General features: G+C 56.1%; 1 protein-coding gene across 13 annotated transcripts in view; it reads right to left on the minus strand.

Annotated features, from left to right (window-relative positions):
- Positions 1 to 1,862: 1,862 nt before the first annotated feature.
- The window catches only part of JAKMIP3 (Janus kinase and microtubule interacting protein 3), a 71,886-nt gene continuing 58,380 nt past the window's right edge, over positions 1,863 to 15,368 (minus strand). For 12 of the 13 annotated variants that reach the window (XM_081074028.1, XM_081074031.1, XM_081074026.1 and 9 more), the window contains 3 exons: positions 14,362 to 14,427; positions 12,726 to 12,798; positions 11,874 to 12,015 (listed from right to left, as the gene is read on the minus strand). In XM_081074028.1, the coding sequence (XP_080930154.1) occupies positions 12,748 to 12,798; positions 14,362 to 14,427 (117 nt within the window). In that variant the 3' untranslated portion in view covers positions 11,874 to 12,015; positions 12,726 to 12,747. Of the gene's footprint in view, positions 4,115 to 11,019; positions 12,016 to 12,725; positions 12,799 to 14,361; positions 14,428 to 15,368 lie in introns of those variants that run through there. The other variant, XM_081074027.1, reaches the window with a different exon arrangement.

Below are 15,368 nucleotides of genomic sequence, written 5' to 3' on the forward strand. Positions count from 1 at the left end.
CCCAGGGTGTCTCCAGCCAAAGCCCAACTCCTTGGAGAAAGCCCGAGGCGGGATCTGCGCGCCGGTGGCGCTCTGGCCCCGGAACCGGTGGTGGAGACACCTCCCTGCAAGGCTGCTCCGCCGCCCGCGCGAAGCCTGGGGCAGGAGGGAGGGGACAAGTCCGAGACACACACACACAGACAGTGACAGCGAGACCGAGACACAGAGAAACACACAGCTACTCAGAGCCCAGGACAGACCAGAGACCCAGAACCATGGCGGGAGCAGCCCAGACTGCCGGGGGGGGGGGGGGGGGGGCATGGGGGGGAGGGGGTGTGTGTCTGAACGCAGGACACAAGTCCCAGCGGCAGAGTAAGGTACAGACAGGCCCCGCCACAAGCCCTGTGTCCCCGGAGGAGCTGGGGGCTTAGGAAGAGGACATGCCCTCAGCCTTCCCGGACGACCTCCCACTTGGGTGTGTGGACCCTCAGGGCGTCCCGGACGCGTCCCCTCGCGCCGGCCCCGCTGGCCGTGGCCTCCTGCCTGTGGCCACTACCTGCTGGGGGCAGCTGGCCTGGGCCGCTTGCGTCGCGCTCGGACACATGCTGGCCATCCCCGCTTGGCTCACTGCGTTCCTCCGTGTCGCTGCGTGTCCCCCAGTCCGAGGGCCCCTGCGGCTGCCGCTCAGCGCGTCCAGCTGCAGCGGCGTCCCCCACGCAGCGGAAGACCCCGCCAGGTTTGGGCCAGGCGCGGGAGCTCCCTGCGTCCATAGCCCGCAGGCACGTGGGCAGAGGCTCCGCGGGCTCCTGTGGCCGGCGTGCGGCCATGGCGGGAGCCGGCGAGGGGCAGCGGTTTTCCGGAGCCTCCTGCGGCAGGACAGGGCGGAGCCGGGCCTCGTGCTCTCCCCGCGCGCGCCCCAAGCCCACCCCTCAGCCCCGCGAACGCCACGCGGAGCTGCTGCTGTCCGCGGAGCGAGTGCTGAACCCGCCGAGCCTGGCCGGTAGGTCCCAGCAAAGCGCTGCGGCTCGCCCGGCGCGCCTGGGTCTCGCCTCCCGCTGGCTGGACCCGCTGAAAGGTTGAGCAAGGAGCACACACAGGGGAAACCACGGTCTAACGGAACTCCAGCTGCGTGTCGGGCCCCCGTGGGAGATCCCACGCCAGGTGGGAGGCTCTGACTGGAAACGTTTGGCAAGTCAGGAGGGTGGGGGTGGGGGTTCACCCAGGCGGACTGCTCCTGGCGGGCTTTGCGGAGTTCAAAGTGTTGGGGTCAGATGACGCAGGGGTGGAATTCTGCAGGTTGATTTTAAAGGAAAAGATAGTCCAGCCTTTGCATTCTGTTAGTGCAGCCCTCATTGCAAAGCATAAGTTCAGACGGTGAGAGTCGCTCACTGCAGGACACGAGAACCCTGTGCAACATAAGCAGTCGGCAGAGTTAACCCAGACCCGCCCATCCCCTGCTCCTCTTCTGGCTTCCACCCCCAAAGTGCTCAATAAAACACTTCCACTCACCTGTGTGGGATGGTCTGCAATGCAAATCTGCTGTCAAGTGTTCTTACTCATTCTCAGAAATTCTTCCACTTTTCTAAATTATCTGAATTTTCTCTCTTGGTGCTCACTTGATGAACGGCTACGGGAGAAGGCCTCCTGGGAGCTGCCCTAAGAGGTAGGTGCTGCGGGAGCCTCTGAGGCTGTCCTCTAGGTGTGTTTCTCTGATTGGAGATGAGGCTGCAGGTGAGAGGCCCGCTGCCCCTGCCCTGTGGGGAGAAGGCCCAGGTTCCCTTCCTACTGTGGAAAGAGGCATGGTCTTTCTGAGGATAGTCTCAGAACCCAGACGAGGGTAACAGCCAGACTTGAACACCTCGTGAGGAGAACACTGATATGCTAAGATTTATAACAATGTTTTATTAAAACTGTACAATAAATTACAAACGTGTAAAAATTCTCTGGTACATATCATAGGAATCACAATACAAAAATATGTATAAAACTTTGTAGTTGGTCGCCATACAAACCTACTGCAGGCCTGTGAACACTGCTTAGCACTGAAGAGAGCGTCATGTTTAGAATGTGGTTATTGAGGAGATTTTTCAGAGAGCGCAAACACTGGCTGGCACAGTGCCGTGAGGAAACAAGTCCTGATTCATTGTTGCATAAACGTACAATAAAGCTTTTAAAAAATATACAGTAAACAAATATATGATTTGATATATATATTTACAACTTGGTTTCCTGAGCCATGACGTAAATCCATTACTGTGTTAAAACACACAGCCCACCTTAAGGTTTCGATGACGGGGTGATGGTAAATGCAGGTTCATGTAACAATGCCTCAAGCCCATTGCAGGCACCCCTCCTTCCTAACTTCAGGGTTGGTGCTCACAAGCCGTGTAAGGCACTCGGGTCCCGCACAGACGGGGCACTTGACAGAAGAGCCACTAGGCCATGGGAAGGAGGCGCACACACATCTGTGCAACAAGCAGGCTGCAATCACATGGATGTCTGGTTTAGACAAACGAGCCCATGCTGTTTTGGGGCTGTGCACGCAGTGTGATTTACACTGCATACGTCTCATGTCTTGGTTACAGAGTGAGCCTTGTGGCAACATTTCAGGTCCGTCCTCTTGATGCATTGGGAAGTGACAACACACAGACAAGAGCCGCTGGCCTTGTGTGTCTCTAGGAGTTAGAGAATGCACCTTATTTAAAATACTTGATTTCTTCAGATGCTCGCTGGCCCAGCAGGAATCAGTGAAAAATGCTCCTATTTACCCCTCTCGGGCAAAATCCCAGTCCAGAAATGCTGAATTTTGTAATCAGATGAAAAGTCAGGTGCCCACACACAAGACTGAAAACAATGATATCTACAGAAAAAAATGGACATTGCGACTCAGCGTGCGCTTTCAGGAATACGCAGGGAGGCAAATGCAGGTTGGTGCCTGGGATGTTATTTCAAACACTCACGAGCCTTTTTCCCTTTGCTATGTATGTACATTTTACATGTAGTAACAAGGTCATGAGCATGGGTGCACAGTCACACGCTTCTCTTTCCTGCACAGTGTGCCTTACAGTTACGAGCTGTGCTTCTAAGTTTCTGGTGGGTGGGGAGGCCACAGGAATGACTTGGACGCCTGTACAACATGCACAACCGTGACAATCCAAGGAAACAGGGCTGAGTCCGGGTTTCAGATGCGTACCTTCAGGTCCTGAGTGGCCGCCTGCACAGCTGCGGTTCCCATGCTGGGGCACACGGGGCGAGAGCCCCCCCAAAGGGGCACGTGGGACTGCGGGGCGTTCCTGGGGGCCTGCGTCATGCAGTCCCTCACACTTGGAGCTGGAGTTCATCCGTAACTCCGTGGCGGCTTTTATTAACACAAGACTATCACTTCTGAGGACAACAGATGTGCCAAGAGGATGCAGTCATTAGAATGAGATTAAACGACAAACAGAGGATTGAACGAGATTTCTGACGAGGGACACAAACCCGGCATGTGGCTCAACAGAGAAGCAGTGAAGCGACCCCTGTCTTGTCCGCGTGACCAAGTGAGCATGGCTCTAGTGACAACAGAGGGATGGGTCCTTCTTGGACAAGTGTGAGTGAAAAAGGGGTTGTCCAGCCGAGATCCTGCACCCACCAAGGAAAGGACATGTGTCTGATTCTATAGGCTTCTCCTGATTTCAACCTCGGGAATCAAGCCTTGTCCGGCTGCCACTGTTGTCTGCACCGGAGTTGAATATTTCTTCCAACACAAATGTAAAATGAGCCTAACGCTTGCAGACAGCAGTCACCCCTGCCTCCGGCCTCTCGGGGAATCGGTTTGTTTTCTGTTACACAATATTGTGTGTCATGTGCTCACCTGGCTGCACAGCTAACTGCCCAGCATGTCAACTTCTATGTGCCCCAAAGAGCTGAAGTGCTGTGCATGGTCTTCCGGTTGGACACACGTGCGTGTGCCACACACACGCACTCCTGTGTCTTCAGCACTGAGAGCAATGACCTACACCACCCCGGTGTGAGGCCCACACAAGAGCTGGGCGTCGAGTTGCATTGGTGCTGGGTGGCTCCCCTGGGCTGTGGGTCCGAGCTCGGCAGGAATGGAAATCACACTAAAACTGGCTTTACCAACATGTTCTTTCCTCTGAAAAAGAGAGCAAACAAAAGCTTCGTTTCAGTGTGGGACATCCGGGGCACTCGTGGGGAGACTTGCAGAGGGGAACGCCTGAAGGAACACCATGGGGTGTCATGGGCGAGGGTGCTGACCCCACAGGCTGGCACCTGGGCAGACTGTGGTGGCTCCATGTCGGCCAGGTGCCACATCTGTGCCTCCACCAGAGAATGCAACGGGCCCCTCCTGGGAGGTCCTGGGGCCACAAAGATGAGTCAGTGTGCCCCATGCACAAAGCTCTGTACAGAAGTGGCCTCAGCTGCCTGTGTTTCTACCATTTTCATTTCCTCTCGTGGAAAGGGGCCTCTGTTAGGTACTAACTCTCCCTTATTACATTTTATGTTTTTCATTTTTGGAAGAAGTTGGGAAGGAGCTGCTCAGATTCCTTCTAACAAGGAGGGTGGGCTGGGTCAGCCCTGGGGTGGCAGCAGTGACAGTAGGGTGGGGGGTCAGAAGTGGTGAGGGGTAAGGGCCCAGGGGTCGCGGACATGACAAAGTCCACAAGTTCTAATCAGGGAGAGGCTAGAGAGGGCTTGGGAGTGGGTTTTGGTATTTTCACCTAACATCTAAGTAAGAGTCCCTGAAGCAGAGCCTGTGAACAGACTATTGCCCTGTGATGGGTACTGAGAACCAAGGCCTCGCTCTTCATTTTGGAGAGTGAGACGATGGTGTCATTTTTACATTGAGCTGCACTGAGGAGAGGTGACAATGGCTGGGAATAAGTCGATGACCAAAGCCATGAAATGGGCTCATTTCACAGCACCAACGTGAACTTAGGATGGACAAGAGGACCAGAGGCGTTTGGCTGGACCGTGGCCAGGCTGGCAGCCGGGCTGTGGTTACGTCGGCGCCCAGCCCAACCAGCAGCCTGAGGACATCAGAACCGCGTTAAAAGCTGTGGAAGCCAAACTCCCGCCAGTGACACATGCAAACGCCATCATGCATATGGATTAGGAGACAACATTCTGCTTTCTGTCACAAGAGAGCTCAGGAACAGGCTCTGCCGGCTGTTTGTGTGGGGAATTCCTGCTGGGATCCCCCCTGTTGGGAAACAGGAAGTTGCTACACAGGAGACTAGTAGCCCCCACCCGTATCAGAACAAAGGGCAGGTGGTGAGCACCACGGAAGACCCAGGTCCTGCTTCTGTTCCAGAAACACACATACCGCAGCTAAGCCTGGGACCCCACACAGGTGGGCCGGCTGAAGTCCAGGTGGGCGGAGCCCCATTCCACAGACAGTTGGCCCGCATCTCTGCTCTCTGTCCCCAGGCACGGCCCCTACTTCACTTCGTGTTCCAGAACCCCCAAAATAACCCACACAAAGAGGAATCATCAGTTTACAGCACAACGGAGAATGGGCTAAAACAGATCCTTCCCAAGGCAGCTCTGTTTGTCTGAGACACTGTAGCCAAACATTTTCAAACCAAACAGAAAAAAATGGTAACAATGAAACCTATAGGGTCTCTTCCCCCAAAGCTTTGATTTGGGGGGAATATCAAGAACAAGATACCCTCACTCAGACCCACCTTACCTTCCTCCCTTGTAGCTCTCCACAGTGTCTTTCCATCAGCCTACAGACAGTGCCTGGGCCACAATCAATTGCTCCCTGCCCTATGCCATCTGTGACGTCCCTTCTCCCCAGCTCCCTTGGAGGAGAGCCTGTGGGGCTCACTCACAGGCTGGGATGGTCCCCTCCATTCCAAGGCGGTCCACACTCACACCGTGCCCTGCCTGGGACTGCTCCTCCTGGTCTGACTCTGCAGCTGCCTAGTAAGCATGTAAAAAGGCAGCGGCTGCTTGTGTGAAGCAGGTTGCAGGTGAGGACATTACCCTCGGGCTCTGGGTGCTATGTGAGTAGGTTTGTGTGTTGACCTGACTGGGCTACGGGGTGCCCAGACATTTGCCAGGCACGATACTGGGTGTGTCTGTGAGGGCGTTTCTGGGTGACAGTCACACCCGAATCAGTAGAGTCAGGCAGGTGACCCTCCCCCAAATGGTGGGTCGCGCCCAATCAGTTGAGTGTCTGACTAGAACAAAAGGCAGAATAAGAGGGGAAACTTCCTGCCTGACCGCTGAACTGGGACATTGGTCTCCCCCGCAGATTTGGACTGAAACATGGGCTCTTCCTGGGCCTCCAGCCTGTGGCTTTCAAACAGAAATCTACACCATCAGCTTCCTGCTTCACAGGCCTCTGGACGTGGACTGGATGACACACAGGCTCTCCTGCGTCTCCAGCTGCTGACTGAAGGCCTCTGGACTTCTCAGCTTCCAAGACTGCATGAGTCAACCCCTTATAACAATTTCCTCTCCAGGTAGATGGTAGGTAGGTAGATACGTTACAGAATGAGATAGAGATGGAGATAGATACAGATACAAACACACACAGAGATGTAGCTACAGACACACATCCTATTGGTTCTGCTTCTCAGGAAAACCTTGACTAATAAAGTGCATTACCGGATTGGCCTCCCACACCTCAGGGAGGTGACCCCTTTTCAGGGTAGGTGGCTAAGGTGGACATAGGTCCTGTCACCTGCCGTGGCCATGTGGCTAAGACAGAGCAGAAGCAAGACCCGACCCCAGGCCTGTCTGATTCCAAAACTACTTTCAAGCATGCTGCTGCCGAGTCCCCTGCTCCAGGGTGTCACACAGACGCACGTGGACAGAAGCCATGTGGGAGAGACAGCAGACATGTTGGCAAGGGGCTCGAAGGAATGGAAATCTTGGGGCATCTCAGAACTGACTTTAAAAAAATGCAAACAGAGAAAAGCCATGACGCTTTAGCCAAGACACCAAGGAGTCTCCTGACAGACCAGCCTGGGGAGAGCAAAGGCGCCTGTGGAGGCCCCTCCCAACTGGGAACTCTGCAGTTCTCAGAGCAGGTCCCAGCACCCGTGGGCCCGTCAGAAATGCAGATTCTGGGATCAGGTGCCCTGCGCTGGTCCGTGTCTCCAGTTAACACCCCCTCAGGATAACTAAGGTTCAGTCCAGTGTGGGAGCCATTTCTATGAAATGTGTTCCTAGGCCTCCAAAAACTTCTTCCGTTAACAGTCATTTTATAGAAAATGAGTACAGAGCATAACAGCCCGTTTACTGGCTTCTTCTAGTCGTTTGGGAATTAGAGACCTGAGGCTGGCTCTCGCCTGAGGCAGTCGACTCCAGGACCACAGCCCAGCTCCTCTCTGGGACCTGGGGACACTTGATGGTGTGTCCTCTGGCCTTGACCGCCCCTCCCCCAGCACACCCAGCTCACCAGGCATCGGTGCCTGTCCTCAGTTGCCTTGGCCCGAATAAGCCCCGGCCCTGGTTTCCAGGAGGATCATTCCAGGGAGGGGTCAGGGTGGGGTGGGGGTGCAATTCCAGGGGTGAGGAGGGCAGGTGTTCACGGTGCAGAGCTGAGGCTGGTGCTGAGTGCGTGCCTCCCCAATGACCTGAGCATGCAGAGCCCCCCACAGCCCCATCAGCCCGGCTGTTACCAGGGTCAGGGCCATGCCCTCTAGGTAACGACCAGCAGGGTATTCAGAAGCCGGCTCAGCTGTGTCCGTCCCGGAGAGAAGGGCAGCTTGTTGTCCTATGTGTGCTGTGCCTGCTGTGCCTGGACAGTCCCTCTGGCCAGTGTGGGTGCACAGTCCTGCCAGGCTCCTAGGCCTCTGCCTGACCACACACACACACACACACACACACACACACACACACACACGGCACACGCGCGTGCACCTGCACACCCGTGCACGCACTCTGCCTGCTCCCCTCTGCTTCTTGGTTTTGTTTCCTCTGTGTCACAGCCCGAGACGGGGGCGTCCAGCTCTCTTCTGTGACACTGACGTCGCTGATAATGGCTTCCGTTACTAATGGCCTCCCGGTCACACTCTTGAACATATCTATTATTGCTTTAACCAAGATGGCTACATTTTAGATCGCTAGACAGCTGGCCGCGGGCGGTGAGCTGCGGCTGGAAAGACTAGATTAGACAACAGAGCAATAAAAGGGGGAGGGGAAACCCTCAGCTTCAAGCCAGTTAATGTCTGTCTGAGATGGTGTACAAATCCTCTAGTAACATTTGTGGAAAACCTTTGCCATAAGGTGAAAACAGAAGGATTCTAACCCGAGAGCAGAAATAAATGGCTCCAATCTGACATGAACCAGGAAAGCTTTAGCAACATCTTGCGGTCGGGGCTTGTCTGCACAGCCCAGGCTTCAACGTCCCGGGAGGCCCAGAAGCTGTGGCTCCACTCACTCACAGGCCTTACGAGAATGTTCCAGAAGATCGTTCCCAAGAACAAACCCAAACGTCTGAGATGGAGCGAGACCCACGGCAGCATCGCAAACACCCACAGACAGACACTCACGCGCCACAGTGTGGGTGGCTCTTAGCAGTGACACAAGGGGAAGACAGAGTCTGAAGCTGTGCAGAGCACGACCCCTCTTCTTGTAAAGTCTTAGAACAATAGACATTGTACCTTTTGGAAACACCTGTCTGTCTCACAGCGCGACACACGACTCGGCCACGGGCCTGGGATGGCAGTGAGCTCTTGGGGGAGGGCCATGTGACTGGACGTCAGTGCACCCACAGGTGTCGTGAGGACAAGAATCAGGTGGGCCACTCCCAGACGGACCAGCGGCAGCCTGAGCCAGTATCAGGACAAATGCACTTTTGTGCACCAAGAACAAGACGAAGAGAGCTCTGCTGAGGACGTCTGAGGGGCAGGGGCAGGAGCCGCAAGTGACCACACAGGCCAGCAGTGACCCTTCAGGCCAGCTAACTGTGGAATGCACACGTAGTGTGACCACTGTGGCTCCACGCGGTGGGAAGCTGCCCAGACTGCCACCTGCCATCAGATGAGCATGTGTCTGACCTCATTTCCTCTTGGGGCTGGAGCTCAGGCTGATGAAGCTGCCTGACGGGCCTGGCTGCCCTGGGGCAGGGTCCCTTCAGTGCCCCCACCTTGACGGGCACCCCTCCCACTCCCAAGATGGACAGGTAGCACCTGAGGAGAGCTCTCCCCTGAGCTCAGCCCCGTCTGGGACAAACAGCCACAAAGAGCGAGCTGTTCACACTGGGGAGAACCTTCTTTCAGGAAGCATACACATCTCACCTTTTGTTCCCCTTTATACACAAATTAAGAAAATTTCACCAGGGTATGATGCAGGATATTACAGGTATTTTTAAGGTACAAGCTCCTATTCTGTGCATGCACAATGCTCATTAACGGTGAGCGCAGCATATCCCTGGATTTCAGAGGTGACAGAACAGCCATTCTTTCTGGCTGCCTGGGCTGCAGCCCCACGTGAGCAATTGCGACCGGGTCTGGGAGGCGCAGGGCTGCTATCTGGCATTCAGTGCCTGTCCCACCAGGACCTGTAAATCTGGTCTGATGACAGTTAATCTCCCACATCTCGAGCTTCCAGCCCCCGCCAGAGCTGGGCAGTCAGGGTCCCTAGGGACGCAGCCCTTCCCCCAGGATGCAGTGGAGACCAGGTAAGCCAGAGGACGCAAGCTAGCTGCAGCGCTGACCCCTGCTGTGCAGTGTTTGGTGACGCGGATCCAGGAGGACAGTCCAGGCTGACCACAGAGCGGGCCGTGGGTCCAGCCAAGCAGAAGGGATTTTAATGAAACTGAGGAGGAGTTCTTTACAACGGGGACGTGACAAGGAATGGATAAGCACGGGCAAAAATGAACTCAAAATGGATCATGGATATAACTGTAAAGCATAAGGCCATACGATTCTACAAGGAAACACGGGAGAAAATATCCATGACTTTGAATCAGGCAGTTTTCTTAGGTCCAACACCAAATGCACAAGCCATTTTAAAAAGTTAATAAATGAGACTTCATCAAAATTAAGAACTTCTGTCCAAAAGATACTCTTAAAAGAACAAAAAGAAAAGAGAGACTTGGGGGAAAGACTTTTGAATTATATGCCTGATCAAAGCATGGGTCTGAAATATATAAAGAAGTCTGAAAACTCAATAGTAAGAAAGCAACAATCTAATTCAAAAATGAGCAAATGATTTGAACAGACACTTCACCCATGAAAATATATGGATGGAAAGACAACACCTAAAACAATGCCAACATAGTTAGTCATTAGAGAAATGCAAATTAGAGCCAAACTAACACACTACCACACTCTATTCGAATGGACGGAAAAAGACTGACCTACATTCCCACTTATAGACAAGGAACCCCGCGCTCACCTGCACCAGAGCCTTACCTCATGCCACACCCCTTCCCTGCCCTGGAACCCAGCACTGGCGTCCCCACCAAGCCATTTGCTCACTACAGTGCCTCCTAGCCCTGGGGAAGCCACGCTGAGCCGGGACCAGTGGGGGTTGGGGGAGGGATGGCACCACAAGTAACGCAGGAGGCTGTTTTTGAAGTTTCTGGGGGCAGCAAAATGGGGGAGTGGGCAGGCAGGCTAAGAGTCAGTGGAGGCTGGAGCCAAGGTTGGCAGAAACAGCGAGTGCCTCTGGAAAGCTCTTCACTCCCGAGCGGAGACGAGGCTACCCTTGGAGCTCAGGGATGGTCCCCGGCACATTACAGGCGCCCTGGCTGGTTTCGGGGGAATCCTGGGACTGGGTTGAGCAGACCCACAGCGGGGTCAGCATGTGGACGCAGTGAGGGGCCCACATGATGCCCTTGGAGGCATACTGGGTCCAGAGGTGGTGATGGGTAGTGAGGCTTCCCACCCACCCTGCCCACCTGGAGAGACGCCCGGGGGCTCGGGCCTGCAAACTGACCCACATTTGAATGGAGCCACCAGGATTCAGCAGAATCAGCAAGGTGGGATGGAGCAGGCCAGAGGAAGGTCAGCGCCCAAGAGGCCCACACAGGGTAGGAGGAAATAGCCGGCCCGTGGACGGATGGCAGCGTCTTACCTGCTCACCACCTGGGCGTCAGGCTCCCTTCTTCATCTGCAGGTGCACTGCCACCCGTCATGTCGGCACAGCTCCTCGAGCACAAAGGGCAGAGTGCTGACAGGGGGCCTCGGGGCTGGGAGGCACGCACACCCAGGGCCTCGGCAGGGTTGGGGCTGTGCTGCTGCAGGCGGCCTGTCCCCTTCCAGGCGGCCGTCCCCGCCTCGTCCCTCTCCCATCACCATGCTGCTCAGTACTCCCTTTCGTCAGTCCTGCCCAGTTCCCGGGCCGAGGCTCTAGGCAGGACTTCAGCCTTCATGTCTCGGGCCAGGTGAGGAGGCAGCGGGGGATGGCACAGCGCCATGTGGCAGCCACGCTCCCATCTGCACCCATGGAGTGACGTGTGACACACAAGGGAGGTTGTCGTGATGTGTCCAGCGGTAAATGCTCGGACCCTGCAAGTGAGTCGCAGCATAACCGTCGCCACCTGAGGCGTCTCAGGAAGCCATCCTCACACGTCCCCACGAGCTGTTCTGGTCTCCCTGAATGCAGGTCCCCACGCAGCCACAGCCTGCATCCTGTCATTTTCTGGGGTGCCTGCATTTTCTCAGACTCCTCCTCAGATACCCCGGAGCAAGGAGGGGTGAGTGTGCAGGGCTCGGGGACGCACCGCTGCCCGGACTTGCTCTCCGCACGTGTACAGCAAGGGGCTCACGCATCCCCGGAACTGGACCAGAGGCTGTGTCCTGCGGTGGGACCCCAGGGTCCAGCAGCCAAGACCAGGCCTCTTCCAGAGGGGCCCACCTGGGAAACCAGCTCTAATCCTGGCGCATCAGAGTGGCCAGCGGCCTGCTCGGAGGAGTATGAGGCCCCTCCCCCTCTTCCTTGCTGGGAGGGCTCAGTAGACACCATCCCCTCTCGGGTCTTCAGGGATGATGCCAGGCGTCTGGTTTTGTCACCCAGGTACCCACTGCTGTCTGGTCCAGCTGGAAGAACAGGGTCCGGCTCCTCTGGGGGCTGGAAGAACAAATGAGAACACATGGGGGGGCAGCTCAGTGAGAGGAGAGGGGCTGCAGGCAGGAGGGCATGGGAAAGGACCGCTGCTTCCGTGGGGGGGACCTCTCAGGGCACCCAATGAAGAGTGGGAACCTGCCGAGGCCACCCTCACTCATCCTCTCCTGTTGTTTGGGAAGGAAGTGGTGGTCAAGCGTTCACGTGCGGCCTTGGTCTGAAAGCCGCGGGAAGGCCCCACGGCTCAGACTGGGGGTGTCACATCGTGAACGCGCCCAGTGTCAGGGCCACATCTCAACACAACCCATGCTTGTACTCAACCCCTCAGAAAAGGACAACAGGACACGCCGACCGCGCTTGGCCAGCGCTGGTTCCCGCCGTGATGCCCCAGCAGGAAGAAGAGCCGGAAACAGAAGGCGTTTGGGCTTGAACTCCTCTCCCAGTGGGTGCCTATGGGAGGGTGCTTTGCTCTCCTTCCTACTCGGGCAAGGCAAGCGCCTCTCGTGCCCCCGATGATGGCAGAGCCCTCTGATCCCGACCCTGGCGTGGGGCTGAGGGTGCTGAGAGCTGTTGTGGCCTTGTCACAGCCTTGGGAGCCCTGGCTGTGGCTCCCTGTAGCCCCTGCTGCTTACTAAAGGGGGCAGGGACCCTGCTGCTCTCCCAGGAGATGAGTGGGACTCTCGCCCGAAAATTGCAGCTGATGAGATGATACTCACCACGTCGGGGTGCCCAGGTGAGCTACGACCACAGAATGAAAGCTAAGGAGAAAAATAAGAACAAAAATAGAAACTGAAAAGGAAAGGGGAGGGTGGAGAGATGGAGGGAAAGAAAGAGAAAAAAGAGTTTGTAGTGCTTCTGGCAAGAAACATGTGGCCACAGACAGAACAAGACGGAGCGGCCAGCAGGGGCACAGCGGCGAATCCTGGCATGCTCTGTCCAGGGGGTTAGGATCGTGCTGCAGGGGCCGTGGGGACACCCTGGGTCTGAAGTGACGGGGCTGCCACCACCTAGACACACACACTGGGAAGCGCGCGCCATCCAGAGGCAGGGCTGTGGTCAACAGTCGGGAGGCCAGGTATTTGGTGCATTTCTGGCACACGCCTCTCCTGGTCACCTCATCTCTCAGGGGCTCAGCTTTGTCCTTTGGGGTGGGACTGGCCACCTGGACCTGTCACCAGAGCACTCATTGGCTAATAATGATTCAAGTCCTGTGAGAGCCAGGCACTCACTGGCATTCCTGACGCTTGGTCTCAGTTCCATCACAAGTGACAGAGTACAAGCCACATTCCTGGGCAGTAAAGTGCCCAGAAAACGGGCAGGTTTTGTCATTGACGGGCGGGGAGGTGGGCAGAGCAGGGGAGCACTGCCATTCATTCAATAGCAGACTGCCATTGGGAGGGGACCCTCTCTCTCTGAGCTCAGAGCTCTTCTGGCTCTTCTGCGGCTAGGTCAAGGACGTGCAGCTCATGGGGGTCGAGGGGGGGGGAGGTTCCCGGGCAAACACCAGCCTCCTGCTCTCTCTGGAAGGGGACAAGCCAGCGAGGAGGTCCAACGGGGCCGCTTCACTCAGTACTCGGGGGGGGGGGGGTCTGAGATCCGCCCCCATGAGTCCACCCCACTGGCAGGACCAATCACGAGAACTGACCAAACAGTCTGACCACTAGAGGTCACGGAAACATCCCTAAACCACAGAGAAAGAACCACTCTGAAACGAAGTAGAACCCCACAGAAGAGCCAGGCTCTCTCCCACATGCTCTAAGCACCTGGCTTTGGGGAGCAGCAAGGCAGACTGTCCCCCCGAGTGGGCACAGCACCCCTGACCCCACGCCTCACAGGCCGGGGGTCCAGGAAAACAGCCGCACCGTCTGCCCCAGGCCTCCAGCACGTGGGACCAAACTAACTGCACACCAGCACTTGGAAGTTTTGAGGTAGGGACCAGAAATAAGGACTCGTCCTGGACAGAGAGCCTGATTTTAGGGGGGAAATCCAGTCTTTCCGGGACTTGATTCTTAGACCAACATGCTTGGTGAGCTTGGAAAAGTCAAATGCTTTAGCATGGCCGTCACCAGTACGAGGGGCCTGGGCAGCTGGTCCCACACCCACTGCTACTGCTGGGACCCTGAGGTCGTGAGAGATGTGGACCCTGGAGGTCACATGGCTAGGTCACGGCAGCGGGGTCCCAGACCCCAGGCTCCTGGCTCCTGGTCCAGAGAGCGATGGCCCTGAAACCTTTCTGTGCAAGTGTGCCCCGAACCTCGGACCAGTGCTAAATGCCACCCATCTGCGTAGTCGGTCTTCCCTCTGTATGACGCCCAGGGACAATGCAAGCCTGGAAACTGACACTTATTTTACCTTTTCCTCCAGTTCCTTTATTTGTCTCTTCTGAGCTTCTATTCTTTCTTCTAACTCTTTAATTCTCTGCAATATTAAAAGGAGGAAAATCTTCAATAATCAGAGTACTTGGGAAACCAACTGGGAAAAAGCCTTTCAACATTTCACTCGTGTAGGCTGGCTCCGTGGCTCACTTGGTTGGAGCACCCGAGCTCCTAACAGCGGAGAAGTCACCGGTTCGATTCCCATACAGGCCAGTGAGCTGCGCCCTCTACAGCTAAGATTGGAAACAACAGCTCTCCCTGGAGCTGGGCTGCCCTGTGCTGCTCAGCTGGCGGCCGGCAAGAGCTGCCATGAGCTGCTATGAGCGGCCGACCAACGAGAGCACAAGGCTCCTAATACCAGCACGGGCCAGGGAGCTGTGTCCTACACGACTAGACTGAGAAATAACGGCTTGAACCGGAGTGGGGGAAGGAGGCTGAAGAAATGGGGGGAAAAGAAAGATTTCACCCATGTACTGGGGGCACAAGTCAGACAGAGCAGTTGCCGCTGGCCACCACCAGCCAGACGGCTGCTCATCTGTGCTGGGAGGGCCCAGAGCCTGGTCTGTTCTCTCCATGACGTCCAGGAGAGGAGTGTGCCTGCTCGCCTTGACCCCTCTCAGACACAGCCTGTCACCTTTCAACGGAGGCCCATGATTCCCACCTCCTGCAACTTCAGATCCTAAACCATGATGCTAGAAGCCCAAGGGAAGGAATTGAGTCGCGCCCTTCCCAAGCGCCCTTACAGCAGAGTGAAGAGCAGCCAGAGGGTCACAAAGGCCTTGCCAGGGTGACGTCCCGTTTTGAGGCCCGGGCCTTTACTCTGGTACATGACGCCAAATATACACTTGGATGCAGGTCTGCGTCCGCGCTGGAGCTGGGTGCTGACCACAGCCCGTGATGGGAGTGGGGGCCGCAGGCGGCAGTCCCCACACTGGCACCCTGGGGCTCAGTCCCTGTCCTGGCTGCTGCCCCCGGACATTCACA

The sequence above is a fragment of the Rhinolophus hipposideros genome (assembly GCF_964194185.1).
Source record: "Rhinolophus hipposideros genome assembly, chromosome: 15".
Lineage (NCBI taxonomy): Eukaryota > Metazoa > Chordata > Mammalia > Chiroptera > Rhinolophidae > Rhinolophus > Rhinolophus hipposideros.